Source organism: Varroa destructor, unplaced genomic scaffold (assembly GCF_002443255.2).
Source record: "Varroa destructor unplaced genomic scaffold, Vdes_3.0 BEIS01000003.1, whole genome shotgun sequence".
NCBI lineage: Eukaryota > Metazoa > Arthropoda > Arachnida > Mesostigmata > Varroidae > Varroa > Varroa destructor.
Window position 1 is genome coordinate 30,493,115 of NW_019211456.1, and position 14,300 is coordinate 30,507,414.

The 14,300-nt window shown below is 38.8% G+C and overlaps 2 protein-coding genes and 1 long non-coding RNA gene across 11 annotated transcripts in view; 1 reads left to right on the forward strand and 2 right to left on the reverse strand.

Annotated features, from left to right (window-relative positions):
- The window catches only part of LOC111247984 (acid-sensing ion channel 1C-like), a 13,005-nt gene extending 11,617 nt beyond the window's left edge, over positions 1-1,388 (forward strand). For 3 of the 4 annotated variants that reach the window (XM_086984137.1, XM_086984136.1, XM_086984139.1), the window contains exons 14-15: positions 337-525; positions 891-1,388. In XM_086984137.1, the coding sequence (XP_086840263.1) occupies positions 337-525; positions 891-1,028 (327 nt within the window). In that variant the 3' untranslated portion in view covers positions 1,029-1,388. Of the gene's footprint in view, positions 1-336; positions 526-859 lie in introns of all 4 variants that reach the window. The other variant, XM_086984138.1, reaches the window with a different exon arrangement.
- A 1,553-nt stretch (positions 1,389-2,941) lies between these two features.
- On the reverse strand, positions 2,942-6,214 carry LOC147756802 (uncharacterized). 4 transcript variants are annotated; one of them, XR_015324142.1, is made up of 2 exons: positions 5,853-6,214; positions 2,942-5,141 (listed from the first exon to the last, which is right to left on the reverse strand). It is a non-coding gene; the product is annotated as an uncharacterized LOC147756802 (long non-coding RNA). The 4 variants fall into 4 exon arrangements; XR_015324141.1 differs by having other exon boundaries at positions 5,589-6,214; XR_015324140.1 differs by having other exon boundaries at positions 5,389-6,214.
- Positions 6,215-8,384: 2,170 nt separating this feature from the next.
- LOC111248272 (ankyrin repeat and BTB/POZ domain-containing protein 2) overlaps positions 8,385-14,300 on the reverse strand; it is a 48,095-nt gene continuing 42,179 nt past the window's right edge. For 2 of the 3 annotated variants that reach the window (XM_022800336.2, XM_022800339.2), the window contains 9 exons: positions 13,889-14,096; positions 13,350-13,627; positions 12,776-13,127; positions 12,328-12,499; positions 11,480-12,128; positions 10,976-11,154; positions 9,857-10,165; positions 9,142-9,282; positions 8,385-8,803 (listed from right to left, as the gene is read on the reverse strand). In XM_022800336.2, coding sequence (XP_022656071.1) covers positions 8,534-8,803; positions 9,142-9,282; positions 9,857-10,165; positions 10,976-11,154; positions 11,480-12,128; positions 12,328-12,499; positions 12,776-13,127; positions 13,350-13,627; positions 13,889-14,096 — 2,558 coding nt within the window. In that variant the 3' untranslated portion in view covers positions 8,385-8,533. Of the gene's footprint in view, positions 8,804-9,141; positions 9,283-9,856; positions 10,166-10,517; positions 10,604-10,975; positions 11,155-11,479; positions 12,129-12,327; positions 12,500-12,775; positions 13,128-13,349; positions 13,628-13,888; positions 14,097-14,300 lie in introns of those variants that run through there. The other variant, XR_015324129.1, reaches the window with a different exon arrangement.

Sequence of the window (14,300 nt, forward strand, 5' to 3'; positions counted from 1 at the left end):
GAAGTATTTTCTAAATTGAAGTAATTTTTAAACTATTTACTGCCTGAGTCCCATACACCTTACGTACATACAATTCAACGATCAACGTCTACCTGCCATCGTACCCGCCAAGCGCATATAACAATTGTACCTAGTCAGATTTTGCGATGTACAATCCTAATAGTTAGGTGCTTCTATCTTGGAGGAGTATGCACAGAGGTTAGTGAAATGTACGTTTACAGATGATATTGGTGCTGATGCTTTGGTATAGACTAGTAGTCATAAAAATATCGATTTGGATTTTGTACTTTAGCAGTCCTTAAATTATACTAACGTCGTCTTATCGCTGAACACTAGGCTGTGGATATCATAGCCACGGGCGCGGTCAAATTCATTCAAAAACTTCGAAATAGGAATCTCGCGCTTGGCCAAGACGGAAATTCCATGTCATCAACCGCAGTCCAGACGACTGCTCGAGGGAACCACCGCAGGCGATGGGGTAGCGTATGGCCATCGTATACCCGCCGAGCACCTGAGCCCTTGCCAGTAAGGACCATTTTCAGATATACATGCTGTCCAAGACATATGTAACTTAATGTCCTTTAGGATAAAAGGTCTTTTCCTGAGAAAGTCATACATGTGTCGCTGTAAAATTTTTTTGGTAACTAATTAGACAAAAAACGTTTTTATTTTGGTATATAATGAACGTTATTTTACGTTTACATAGGTTTAGGTAATCTCACATCTCCCTTTTAATTAGTGAGGTGTCACACACAGTAAAAAAAAAAAGCTGCTCCAAAAACTGTTTTCAGTCGTACAATACATAACTTACTTTTGCTATTTATTTTATTTTTGCTTATTTTTGCTATTATTTATTAAGTCTCTATTATACGAGCTTACGATTCTTTTAGGAGGTGTCATACTACGGTAGACAACGGAAGAACATCTGGGACGTCTTCAAGAAGCCATCTGAACATGCTGCTTCAAGTACGATCGAGCAGTTTAACACTAGTTACGGCCGCTTTGCTGTACATTACTACAGGAGATAATTTGACATATAGTATTTATCTGGTTTGTAAGAAACAGGCTGACGGTGTGGGAATCTGAACGACTGCACCTCTGGCTGGAACAACCAGGGGCCGCTGATCCAAGCCCCACCAATCATACACACAATAAAAACCAGTGCGAATAAATAAATAAACAGCGCAACTTATTAGGGTAGTTTTTCGTGTTTATCCGTAGCACTGCGAACGGTTTGAAATTTAATGACATCAGCAATGAGATAGCTATATGGTTTGTTATTACCGGGTCTACCATTTGTCATTTGAGTATAGCGCATTTTGGAGAATTTTGTATGTTTCAATTGACTAGAAAAAACTATAATAATAAATATAATAAAGAACCTTTAAGTGCTGAAATCACTCAAAACCTATTACTCCACAATATGCGTATTACTTGCATTATCATTATCATCAACGCAAACATTTACAACCTTAAATCGCCTTTATTACCATTTCAGGTAGGGGAACAAAATTAGAATTTGCTATAGAATAACCCTCGTAAATGCTACATTAGCGTTCAATAGGAAAATAAACTGTAAAAGTAAACAGATAATCGAGCTTATAGATCGAAAATGGTTAATCCATTTTCAAAACCAAACCCAAAATAGTGTGGCTTTGCCCTTTTTGTACTTCAATTGTTGATAGCACAAGAAAGAGCTGAAACTCTGGGCTCTATCAGCCGTCTTTTTCAAATTCGAACGTCTGTGCAGATTTTGCCTGAGCCAACGAGAACATGTCCGTTGCTGTGGTAGTTGTAAGCCGGCTTCTGTTTAATATCCGCCATCTAACAAACCGTCTTCGTTATACATCGCAGTGGTCGAAACTTCAGCTAGAACTTCGGGTTCGTTAGACACAGCCTTTGCTCGGAAGTTGTAATGATGTGAAACATAATCCACCCTACAATATCAACAAGATTGAATGAGCCCCGTTTCACTCCATGTATCCTTGATTTCTAGTGGTAATTTTTTGCGTACATTGTTTTGGTCACGTGATAGGAAAATTGCCGTAGTTCTGCAATATTTGGATATCAATACTCAGAAAAACGTCAATGGAGGGCCAAGGTACATATAGCACTTGTTAAAAAGAAATAGGTTCCAAGCTGAAGCAGAAGTCGTATAATTCACTGCCGAGTTACTTTTGATTACTCCTGTATATTATTATACATAATAAGTAGACATCGTAATATAATTATAATATCTATATATAAATGTATCGAGTTTTGTATCTGGCACTGCCGTTAGATATGACTTCCTATTATTACCTAATCTAACCAAATTGAGGTGAACGCATTACTTTTTTATTCATTTAGCGCATACTCAGGTTTTCCAGACACGTTTGTTTGACAAGCCCAGAATGCAAATGACACAAATCGTCAGAAGCGTTTTGAGAATAGGATATGTACGGAATACATAAGTAGAGAGAGAAGGAGGTTGAAGAGTAGGACTTTATAAAATTATTAAAGATTTTAATACGGGATTTCCCTTGTTTTAATCCCAGTATTCTACTACATTCGTTTAACGGAAAAAGTGTTGCTGTTACCAAGACATCTCTATATAATGCAACATTCTTCAACAAGTGCAGCAACTAATGCGAGGTCTTGGGAGTCTACACAACAAGAAATCCTGATAGGACCTGCAACGAACATCTCAAATGCGCCGTCGTTATGGTACCGTTGTAAATGGCTATCTACTGGTATGCTTCTAGCTTTCCTTAGTGATTCCTAAAGGAAATAAATAGCGAGCAAACGCGTTTGTTATAAGTTGCTCTCCTAGAAATCCTACAAGACTCGCATATGACGCAAAGCCTTTTGCAAAAATGGTTTTATATATTTACATATATATCAGCTATATATATATATATATATATATAGCTGATATTGACATAGAATAATAAAACAAAGGTAGATAAACTGAATTTTATTGATGAAGACGATTACTATATGGGGCGCAAATTGGCATATAAAGCATATGTTTGCATATTACGCATATATTCAAGTCGTAATTTTTCCGATAAGGTGAGTTGGTGTTGTGTAGGAAATTCGTATTTACGTCGTGCTTATGACGGTTAACAGAGTACCCACTGTCGATACCTGCTGTACCAATCGCTGCAGAGCATACCAAAATGAGCTAAAGCGTTTAACAGATTTTTTAAAATATCAACTATTTGTACAGAGTCTCGCGTATTTTATTTTTTTTTGTTAGATTTGCCTGTATTGGCAGATACATTAGAGGGTCCGATTGTGGGTTCGCTATAATTGACATGCTGTTTCAATTTATGGTCAGGATATTGCGAGCTGTTAACTATGGGTCTCTTTCGAGACTACTTGGATCCCAAATATCAGTAAGTTTACATGGATGACGACTTTGCGGGCAGCACGGTCTTAGTGTGATCTGCTTTAGCTAATACGCAGTTACACTGAAGTTGTTAGTTCATCCTTGAAGTTTGCTGTGGCTTACACGAGCCGGAGTGGTTTTGAGATCGCGTTGATACACTGTTACTTGTACTGTTTGACGAACTATGTTGTACTCTCAATCCTTCAGATCACATAAACGAAGTTGACTTTTTATCTTATATAGCTCATGGAACACTAATCCGACATATTCATACATCAAATTACCTCCGCGGCAAGTACAGGCATCGTTGGAAAAAGAAACTTCAAAAAACGAGTGAAATAGTGGACGTTTATATCATTTTATCGACGGCTGAAGTAAACTATATTTTTATTTGTTTTTACGGCCTATTACATGCAGTGTAGCAAATATATATATATATATACATTCAGTAATAAATAAAAATTATAAATTTTCGCAACAGTTTTCCTGTTTGACTCAAATTATCTGACGAAATGTTGATGTTCCTTCAATCTCAAACAAGGTTTCTAAAATATCAGGCCGAGTCGTACGCTGCAAGCGCCTGCGTGTCCTATTCGTTAGCAAAACATCTGTAAATGGTTTGATAATATCAAACATGGCTGCGTGTAGAATAAAAATCTAAAATTTGAGGTAACGATAGAAGGTATACGCCCTTGCATATTCATTTGGTAATGCTATATTTGTTTCTAAGGCAGTTGGTTACAACACTTTTTAGCGAAAATGGAAAATTTAATCTTAAGATCAGTAGAAGGTCACGAAGGAACCAACATTTGCTCAGTCTAATTTAAGTAAATACGCAACCCACCTTGAATTTTTTGCAGAGATGCCTAATGATAGACGGCTTCAATAACACCTCGATACCGTACTACAAGCTGCCGCTAACTAACAAGATACTAAAAAGTACATAAATGTGAAACTTAATTAAAAATAAACTAATCTTTTTCCTATATTTTGTTTGAAATAATTCTTATTTTATATAGTTTTTATAGCTTGGGAAGCCTACTTAGGTCTAATATGACGTATTCATTTTTATTGTAGTGATTACTTAAAACTACTAAATTAAATTTTTTTTTATTATCATTTCTAAAGATGTCATTTAATAATAGTTGCTGTTATAACGTTAAATCACTTTTCACAATTCCACTTAATTCTTCCTTGCTAATGTCCAATTTTTCACGGGACAACGACTCGAGCCCATCTGTCAATATATCCATCCTGATCTGAGTTCCGGTGGTTCCGTTTAACGATGACATATATTGCCTGTCTCTCTACATTGCACACATATATAGTGCCGTATTAACAAGCTTTTTTAACAAGCATGTCTAATAGTCTAGCACGACTTGAACTCGGTTCATTTTGTCCTGTTGCGCTACTTAGCCTCATCGGAAAAAGCTATCCGCACCTCTGTCCGCGTAGTATATTTATAACTATAGAAACTATCATTATATATGGTTACTTACGTCCACGTTGGCATTACATTAATTGTGGGGACCCCGAGGAGACTAACGGTTCTCTTCTACTTGCCAGTTCGGGTCGATCTCTCGCAGAAGTCGCAGTTCCGGTCATCTAAACATAGTACTTCTGCTTTACTATCGTGCAAGCGCCAATTTCCGGAACTTAGACGGCTAATAGAGCTGCCTCCCGCCACGGGTCCCGCTGTCGTTTAAACCTCACGTAAAAAAAGCGTGAAAAATTTCCGCTATCTCCTAAGCGTGACGGGCTGGAAATACTAAACGAAATAGCCTTACAATTTCTATTAACTGTTAGTTCTGTCTTTGGCGTAAAACTGAGCGTTATAAATACAGAACAATGCGAAAATGACTTAAATTTTTTTACAGCAAAATCAAATAGTTCGGGTTTGAGCATTTTAACGTACACAAGAACGTTAATACTGTTATTATTTTTTTTTTTTTAATAAAACGACACTTGTTGAATACTACTAGTATCATACAGTTACAACATATGATACATTGTACCAGTTTGTGTAGGTGCGTATAGAAAGCTACTGAGCAGCGATCTTAGTTAGACCGAATTACAAAGCACAAATTCGAAATTAGGCTAATTCCTCATATTGAAGCCGTCAGGTTCGATTTAGAAAGCAGCTGAGGTATTCGAAAACATTTCAAAGCAAAGTAAATATGAAAAAAAAAAAACGACAATAACTGCAACACTCAACATTTCAAGCGTGTAACGACAAGCTCGTTCCTCGCTACCATTTACGCACTTAGTCAAATCATATCGGTTGGTGTCATTATTTTCGTTCAGCAGAAAATCTACTACAATTAAGTAGCTGAACAATAGTAATTTGGTGCGCTAAATAACTACAGGAAAAATTATTTTACGCTTGTTGTATAGTCGGCTTGACTACTACTACTACTACTACTATCGTTATAGTTGTTATTTAAGGGATTTAGGCGATTGATTTAATGTTTACACATACCGACATGAATTGTCGGTACATTTGATGCTTATGAACGAGAGAATCTGTTTGTTGTGTGCATGTGTACGTGTGATGATATTAGTAGAGAGGGGAATCCCTGTTTTAATTAGTAGATAGATATGACTTTGTGCTACCGCTAAAACCTATCAACAGGAAGACCAAAAAGCTAAAATTCAACCCCAAATCCCGGCAGTAATATTGGCTCAGGCTGATATGTGCGTCAATAAGTGGCTGTAGTAGAAAAATTACATCACTTGGGAAACTTTGGGTATTATTTTTAATATCGCTGACACTGTTTCGAAATAATTCCCCGTACTCCAAAGACCCAATTACGTAAGCATATGGTACGAAGCAGTTAACATTAGGAATAATTCCTTTGTTGTGATTTACATTTTCGTTTTTAGTCGTTCATAATTTTTGTAGTTGTAACAGATTTCGATCGAAGTAGTGTTATCTTGTATTCTGCACACGCGTTTCTCAGCAGGATCCCAACGAAGATGGTTACAATCGAAATTTAGTTCTAAGCTATTGAACTAGGCCGTCTGTTGCTTTGGCGTCCGGTACACCGGGGAACAGCACACTGCTTACACCGTACTGAATTTGAAAAGATATTTTTCGAATCCTATACCTATTAAACTTATCGACACTTGTTGAAGTTATCTAGGTTTGAAACTGAACGTGGACACACGTTGCTTACGCAGAAAGCAACCAGCAGTACCGAACGTACGACGTGCACTAATTATTTAATACGGTCGGATTCTGCTCTGAAGCGACCTAGCTAGAAGACCTAGAAGGACCTGTGTTTTTATACTGGAGTTAATAAAAATACTTCGTTTGTTTCTTGAAGTCATAAGCGAGCGCCGTACGTACCCCAACACTGCAATAAGCAGAAACATATCTAGATCAACGAAAGCTGTGCTTGTATTTTCAGGTACTTTCAGATTATCTGGATCTCATAATATAAAAATGATACGAGTTAAATATCATATTATTAAAGGCAAAGTGCGTTTTGACATATGCGTAGGGATCGGTTTTTGTAGGCCGTTTCACAATGACCCATGTCCCAAATTTTTTTTTTTGACCCAGAGATGAAATTATGCCCATGAATTGAACTCTTTATCGCTGTGATATATTTACCTATTTTGATTGATTCTCATCTGAAGAAGTGCTTTTTGTAAATTGAAAATAACTACCCCGATGATGGTAAGGTGAATATGAGTCAGAGAAATTTGAAAATAAAAACTGATGTGTTGAACTAAGCCATCACAGACGTATTGGTCTTCCAGGTGTGAATGGTTGGCTTTTTTGTGTTTTTGAGTTGATTTAGGCTTTATGAATTTGACGTCATTATTATTAAACAACTGTTTAAGCTGCAGTATATCGAACGTAGCTTCCTAATCCACGTTAGTTCTGGCGTCATACTTCTCAAACTATTTGTTTTAGCCAACGCGGGCCTTTGCGCGGGACAGTGACTTTGATTTGAAGTTCTTTCTACACTGCCGCATACATAATGCGTTAACTTATTGAAAGTGGCTAAACTAAGCAAAAATAAGCTATAATTAGCTGCCTAAAAGGATGGTAACTACAACAAAGATGAAACTGCTGATTGCCAGTAAATAGTACTCTAAATTCAGGTAATATTTTTCCAAGCTTGTGTAACCTTACTAACAATATTTTTTGCATTCTGAAAAAAAATCAAACATGGATTATTTGCCTAAGCGCTAAATAAACAGATCTAATTAGATTTGTATCTATCTGAATAGCCATTAATACAGGAATGACAGAATAGAATATGGAATAATGCATCAAAAATTGAGTGAAGTATGTGTCACAATATGAACTCTAAAGAGATGATTAGACCGTCCAAACTAATCTCAAGGGTGTTGTTGGTAACAACAATGCAAGTAGGTTCAAAGGGCATCATGTTTTATGAACTGAATTAAACCATGATATAAAAGCAAGGCTACTTACATCGTAATGTCGACGATTCTGACTATTTAACAGCGTGTTCGACACTGGAAATCTATCTAAAGTATTAAAAATAAATAAAATGTACCTTAATAAGCAAGAATTACAAATCAGGGAGTGTGAGTTGAATTGTGACCTATCAGGATCATGGTTTAGTTTACATGAAAACATACTTATAAAGCGCCACCTACTGGTTGGAATACGCTCTTCGAAAGCTAGGCCAGACACAAATAACGTACTTATTTGGATTGAGAACAGATAGCCTATTCACAAAAGCCTGTCTATCTATGCATTTCAAAGCGTTCTATTAAAGTGCCTGAAGCATCTAATTTCCCAATAAATTTCTTGTGGCTTAAACGTCTCTAACGAGCGAATTTAGCACTTACGTTCTACAAACACCATTTGTTTTTACCTACTTCTTTTCACGTTCCGTTTGGTCTGAATGAAAGCCTTGCGCTGAAAGAATTTGATACTTCATAATATCCTATTTTTCGTTTACTCTCTTCAAATGTGTATATATATATATATCTTGTCCGTTCAACATCGCTACACATAACACACACATTTCTATGTAACTGTGCTTACAATTAGATAACTTTATTGTATATGTACATACACAGACAATAACTTTGCATTATACAGATATTGTAAGAAATATATAGCATAAGCTAGCTGAGTTGAACTCAATCGAATGTAGTATTGTTCGGAGAGACTTAAACGATGGGACTTTTGCCGGGCACAAACATCGGGAGATGGGTTAGATTGGTCGTTTTGTACCGTACCATATTCTGTAACGTCCTTTTGAGTCCTTCGAGAACTTCGTCGTCACTACTACTAAAAATGATTTTTCGAACATCGCCATCGTAACTTAGCAATGCTACAAAATTATGGAGCATAAAACGAAGGCAAAAGTCGAGCAGATATTGTGCGTGATACGCTCTTGCATGTGTCAGAACGGAAGCGATATTCTCCATGGTTACCGTCTGCAATCACGGGAAAAGGAAGGCTCATGAAAGGGTTTCTGATCGTGGCTGAAATTGGCAAATGGCTGTTATTCGGAAACAAAAGTTTAACGTAACTTATTTGTTCTTGTAACTTATCCAGCAAAAATGGATTAGTAGACGGTTTTTTGTTCATATATATATATATATATATATATATATATATATTCATTGTAGACCTTTGAAATGAATTACTCGTTGTCTAATGAGAGACAAAAATGCATTGGCCGCGCTCAATAAGTGCTGCAATGCTAAGAAGCTCTGAGCTTTTCATATATTAGTTATTTATATTAATTGCTTTACAACTGTTTTATGCTTACCTTTGAGCAGATGTGTTCACAATACGCAACGAGTGGCTCTAACTGGAAATAGTGAGCTGCTGTGAGCAACTCGAGACAATCTTGCGGGGAAACGTACGTTAAACCCTCAAATCCTCCTTTGTATAAATATTCCATTACCATCTAATGAAATGAACAACATAAAAATAATATTTAGTTAACATGAAGTTATGTAAAGAGAACAAGTCATAAGGTCTTCGTATTGAAACAACACACAGAAATTCTCTTGCGGCCCCTTCCATAAAAAAGGAAACACCTTCAACTTAAGATAGTTGTATTGTACGACTTGACCTAGCGGACCCTAATTTGACAAGTGTTGGTCTATAAAAATGAACCTCTAGCATGGTGAAGTCAAACCGTGTGAGAGGAAGTACTTTGCGTCGGTTCCTACTCAATAGTTGTTCTGTCTTGCTTTTTTGCTTGGCCTAAGTAGATGATAATGTTTGGACCAAATATAAGCTAAATCGTTACTTTTAGAAAACTATAGTAAAAAATAACTACCAAAATCTTACTCATTGAATAGGCCGATTACCAAAATCTTACTCATTGAATAGGCCGATTAATGACTGAGTCAGTTTGCTTTTCTTATGAAATTTTCATGGCACGAAACTACGATATGCTTTTATTTGTTTTTTAATTTCAAAATAACTATGCAATATTCAAACTAAATACCAGTTTAGGATTAAAGGTCTCAAACCTGGAAGATCGGGTAACGTATATCATTGATGGCCACAAGCTGGTCACTTCCCCCACCCGAAGCAGCGTGAAGCATCTCGGCGAACCGGGGTGAAGCGTTAACGAGGATGATTCTGTGTGCGTAAAATGGACGATTCTCCACAACGAACCGAACGTCAGACATTTCGGCTGAATTAACGAAACGAGCGTCGATTCGAGGGCTCATTGCAGGGGGTGAAGGTGCTGCTAGCGGTGTAGGGGGGGCGCCACCACCGCAGAGTGCCGACACCTGGGACAAAATATCGGCCACTAGAAGTGTGGCTCCTTCATTCTGAAAAAGATGCGCCACGTGATACCATACAGCTTATATATATATATATATAATCAGTTATACGCCCTACATTCTAGGCTTCACTTACCAGGTTACTGCAACAATATCAGAGAAAAAAAAGTAAAACATCTAACCTATATACGCGATCCCGTCACATTATCAGGCCCCATCAAAATGACTGATAGTTCCTGTAATGTGGGTGCCTACAGGGCTCTCAACCACGTAAAGTGCTGTGGATTTGGGACCGCGGTATAAATAAGAGGCACGGGCTTAGAATAATTCCTAATAAAATTCGAGTTATTGACTGCGTCTATTATTGACTGCGATTTCTATTATTGTCATTTTTTTTTACCTTGTTCATGGATCATCTTGTTTCAATTTAACTCAAAAGTGAGGCCACACTCTGTTGTTGGCGGACTACAGTCAATTACATATCAACTAAAATGAATAAAGCCAATATTAGAGATGAGCTCGGTTCAGTCTAGCATTTTGGATATTTTCCTAACTAACTGTGCGATGAGAACTGCTAAGCCCTACGACTAATATCTTAGCCTCGACTGATTTTTCATGGACTTGTTGAAAGACTTTCTCGCAGAAACAATTAATGTGATAGTACGACCACACTTTATTTACTCTATCATTACTTATTTAACTGACCGATATATTTAATATGGACAGTAGTTCTTACTATTTTCTTATAAATAATTATCTAACTTTGACCTTTAGCTACTGATTACCTCTAACGCGCGGTATTGCTACTATTTGAAAGAGATCTATTTAAATATTAAGACGAGAATCAAACCTTAATACCTTGCTATAACGAAAAAGACTAAAGAGGAGTGGAACAGTATCCTCAGCCAACTGGGTGGCTCCATCGTGCACCCACGCTGACTGGAATTCTCGAAGAATCTCTTCAATCGTACTTTCACGACCCACGTCATGGCACGCTGCTAAAGATTTGCTCCAACTATGCAAAGTCCACGGAACTCCTAAACGAGAACAGATAATAGTATTATGAGCGAACCCACATTGGCCCGAGTCGTATGCGAATGTCTCAAAAAAACTACATACAAATCATAACATAGCTACGATACGGAGCTAGAAAAGTATAAGAAGGAAGCAAATAGATCTTGTAGTCCAGCTATGTTTAGTTCAAGCATAGCCGCACTGTGTAATTGCTAGACTGGCACCTTCGAAGCCAATCAACTATTAATCTCCGCTGTTAACATGCAAGTATGTTCTAAAAGTGGGTAAGCTTGAGAATATTAGAATAGAAAAGTGCATTCGTGTATCAATGGATTCAACCATGCTGACCCATATTGCGAAGGTCGAGCGTAACCTCAAGAAAGCCATTTTCTGCACTATGGTACATCGCCTCTTGCAAGCACCTCCACTGATTTTTAGAGAACTTATACTGGCGAGTTTTCCTCTGCAGAGTCGACTGGCTTCCCTCTGAAAGGATTTCCTCAAGCGACACGGCCGTCTGGGCTGATGAGCCCTGTAGAGGATGAGATACTAATCGATGCAATACGGCCCGATGACCATGTGCTGCGGCCAGCGCTACAGGCGACGGTGACCCGCTCCGGGCTAACCCGCCGTGTGCATAGCTTTGTGTGTCCGCAGTCGATGTCGCTAAATACGGATGAGCTCCGAAGGACAATAGAAGCGTGATAAGATCATGGTGGGCGGCGGCTGTGGCTAGCTGCAGAGGTGTATCGGTGGGTTGGGAATCACCTCCTCCTTCGACGTTCGCGCCACTCTCGAGAAGAGCTTTGGTTGCCCCAACGTGACCGTGCGCGGCGGCGTAGCTTAAAGCTGTCCAGAGATTGCACTCGTGTCTTGCCCCAGGATAAGCGCTAGTGCATCTCGGTGTTGTCATTTCGGGATCTGCTCCCGACGAAAGAAGACACTTAATGGAAGCCTCGTCGCCCCGGATCGCAGCGATCATCAACGCACTCAGACCCTAATAAAGGAAATGAATAACCCTTCTTTATATAAGGTTTTCGACTTGTTGGGTTTAGTATTTGCGCATAATCTTGACAAGCATGACTTGACTGAATAGATGGTGGAAAACAATAGCGACAGATTCGTTATTTAAAGGCATCATTAATGGAAGTATTTGTTTTTGTTGAAGCACTCGTATTCAAAGCTTTTGGTGATACCTCTTCGTTAAGCGTATTGACTCCGTTTGGTAGCTGTTTAAGAACGCCCTGGATAACATCCAGCCGGGTTGAACTTCCCAATAGCCGCAAAGCGGTTCGAGTATTCATGAGACGCACTGCTTCGGCACTCGCAATCTTTTCGGGTAGAAATTCGATAGGCTCTTGCTGGATTCTGCATGGTATGTAGTATAGGAAACGCGAAATCAATTACTTTTCTCTCTACAGACTCGAGTCACACAATATATTTGGACCAAACACTCCCGTAGTAAGTATTTTGGCGTTGTGCTTCGAAATGATATATACTATTTAGCTCACTGTAAGAAGATCCTCATTCGTGTTCACACTGTCTTTTGGAGCACAAGCAAGCGAAACCTTTTCCTTCGAATTTTTCGAGGCTATTTGTATTCCATTTTTTTCTTGTGGATCCGGATAATGCTGCACAACTCACCCAAAAGCCCGGATTGGACAATCAACGCCAGGCAGAAGTAGCCTTGCTGCTTGAAGGACGTCGTTATCGTCCACCGTAAAGGAATTATGCCGATGTACAGCGAATGCAGCCGCAACTCGAATCCAGTCAATCAGGGGCGGCAGTGGCTGTGAACGCGCATGGTCGGACAGCAACGGATTTACGCCGTCGATACCGCCAAGCGTTAGGTGCAAAGCTGATAACGTCCCAGAAATGCCACTCATATTCCCCGCTGAAATCGAGGTCGACGAGGACGTCGTTGTTTGAGAGTGCTCCAACTGGGAACATCGTGTGAAGTGGAAAAGCGCTCGCGTGCCTGCCGAAGACCATCTCACTGTATAAAAATCAAATCAAATTTATCCTTAAAAAAAGATTTAAAATTAATTAAATTTTGTTGTAAGTAATTTTTGAGTGAACAATTACAAACATATGATACGCGTGTTAAATAAAGACTGGTAGCGAGCTACACCAGTACGCCTAAATGTAACGGTTAATGTATTGCCTTACACTTGTTACTGGTTAGTAAAAGAAAACAAGAGCACCGATGACAACTTACCCACATGGTTGCCCCAGGCAGGTCGCATTGCCATATTTAACAAATGTAGTGCCTTCGTTATTAACTCCTCAAGTTCAGCAAGGCCAGCCACGCACGTTGTCAGCATCGAGTGTTCATCACCCCTCGTCGGTACCTGAACAGGCCAACGGGGTAACACAGGAACGCCGAGAGCACTTCTTGATGAGCTTAACTGTACATATGGCTGGAACAGACCAAAGAGGTCTCCGCTTTGGGACAACGCTGAGTCCAGCGATGCCGCGGTTAGTTTGTCGTAGCACCTGTCGGTCAATTGGTGAGCAAATAAAACGAATCAATGAGCAACTAACAGATCTGTAAAAGACCCATACTTTTGCATTAGGAAACATCTTTATTTTAAAAATAACTAACACACGATACTAATATGAAAGATAAACTACTCGTGATAAATGTATCGTCGCTTACCGAACGTCCAATATGTATAAAGAGAATACGGCTAATTGGGAGTTCAAATGTACCGTTTTTCATGCACATTGAAATAATAAATATAATTCTAAATGTACCTGAGGCTTGCTAGAATAGTTTCCTCGAAAATGTTCTCCAGGGAAGCTGTTAGAAATACAGCAGCCATCTCTGGTATTGAAAGTCCGAGTGAATTATCTAGCGCCCAGCGATGAAACAATCCGACTGAGAGAGACAAGCCAGCCCGAGACGATTTCGACTGACGGGAGCATAATGCCCCTCCAAAGATCGCTGCCGAACGGTGGCATGCTGGGCGTATTGGGCATAGTGTAGAGCGCATTAATTACTCTTCACGGTTACAGCAGTGTGAATTTAAATTGCATAATAAAACTGCAGCAGGTTTTTATATTATCTGCACTATTATGAAACGTTCCATATCTTAGGGGTTCACAAGATGAGGAATATTTGGATCCAAATATCAAGAAGCGTGGAAATACGGCTTTTTTTTTTTTT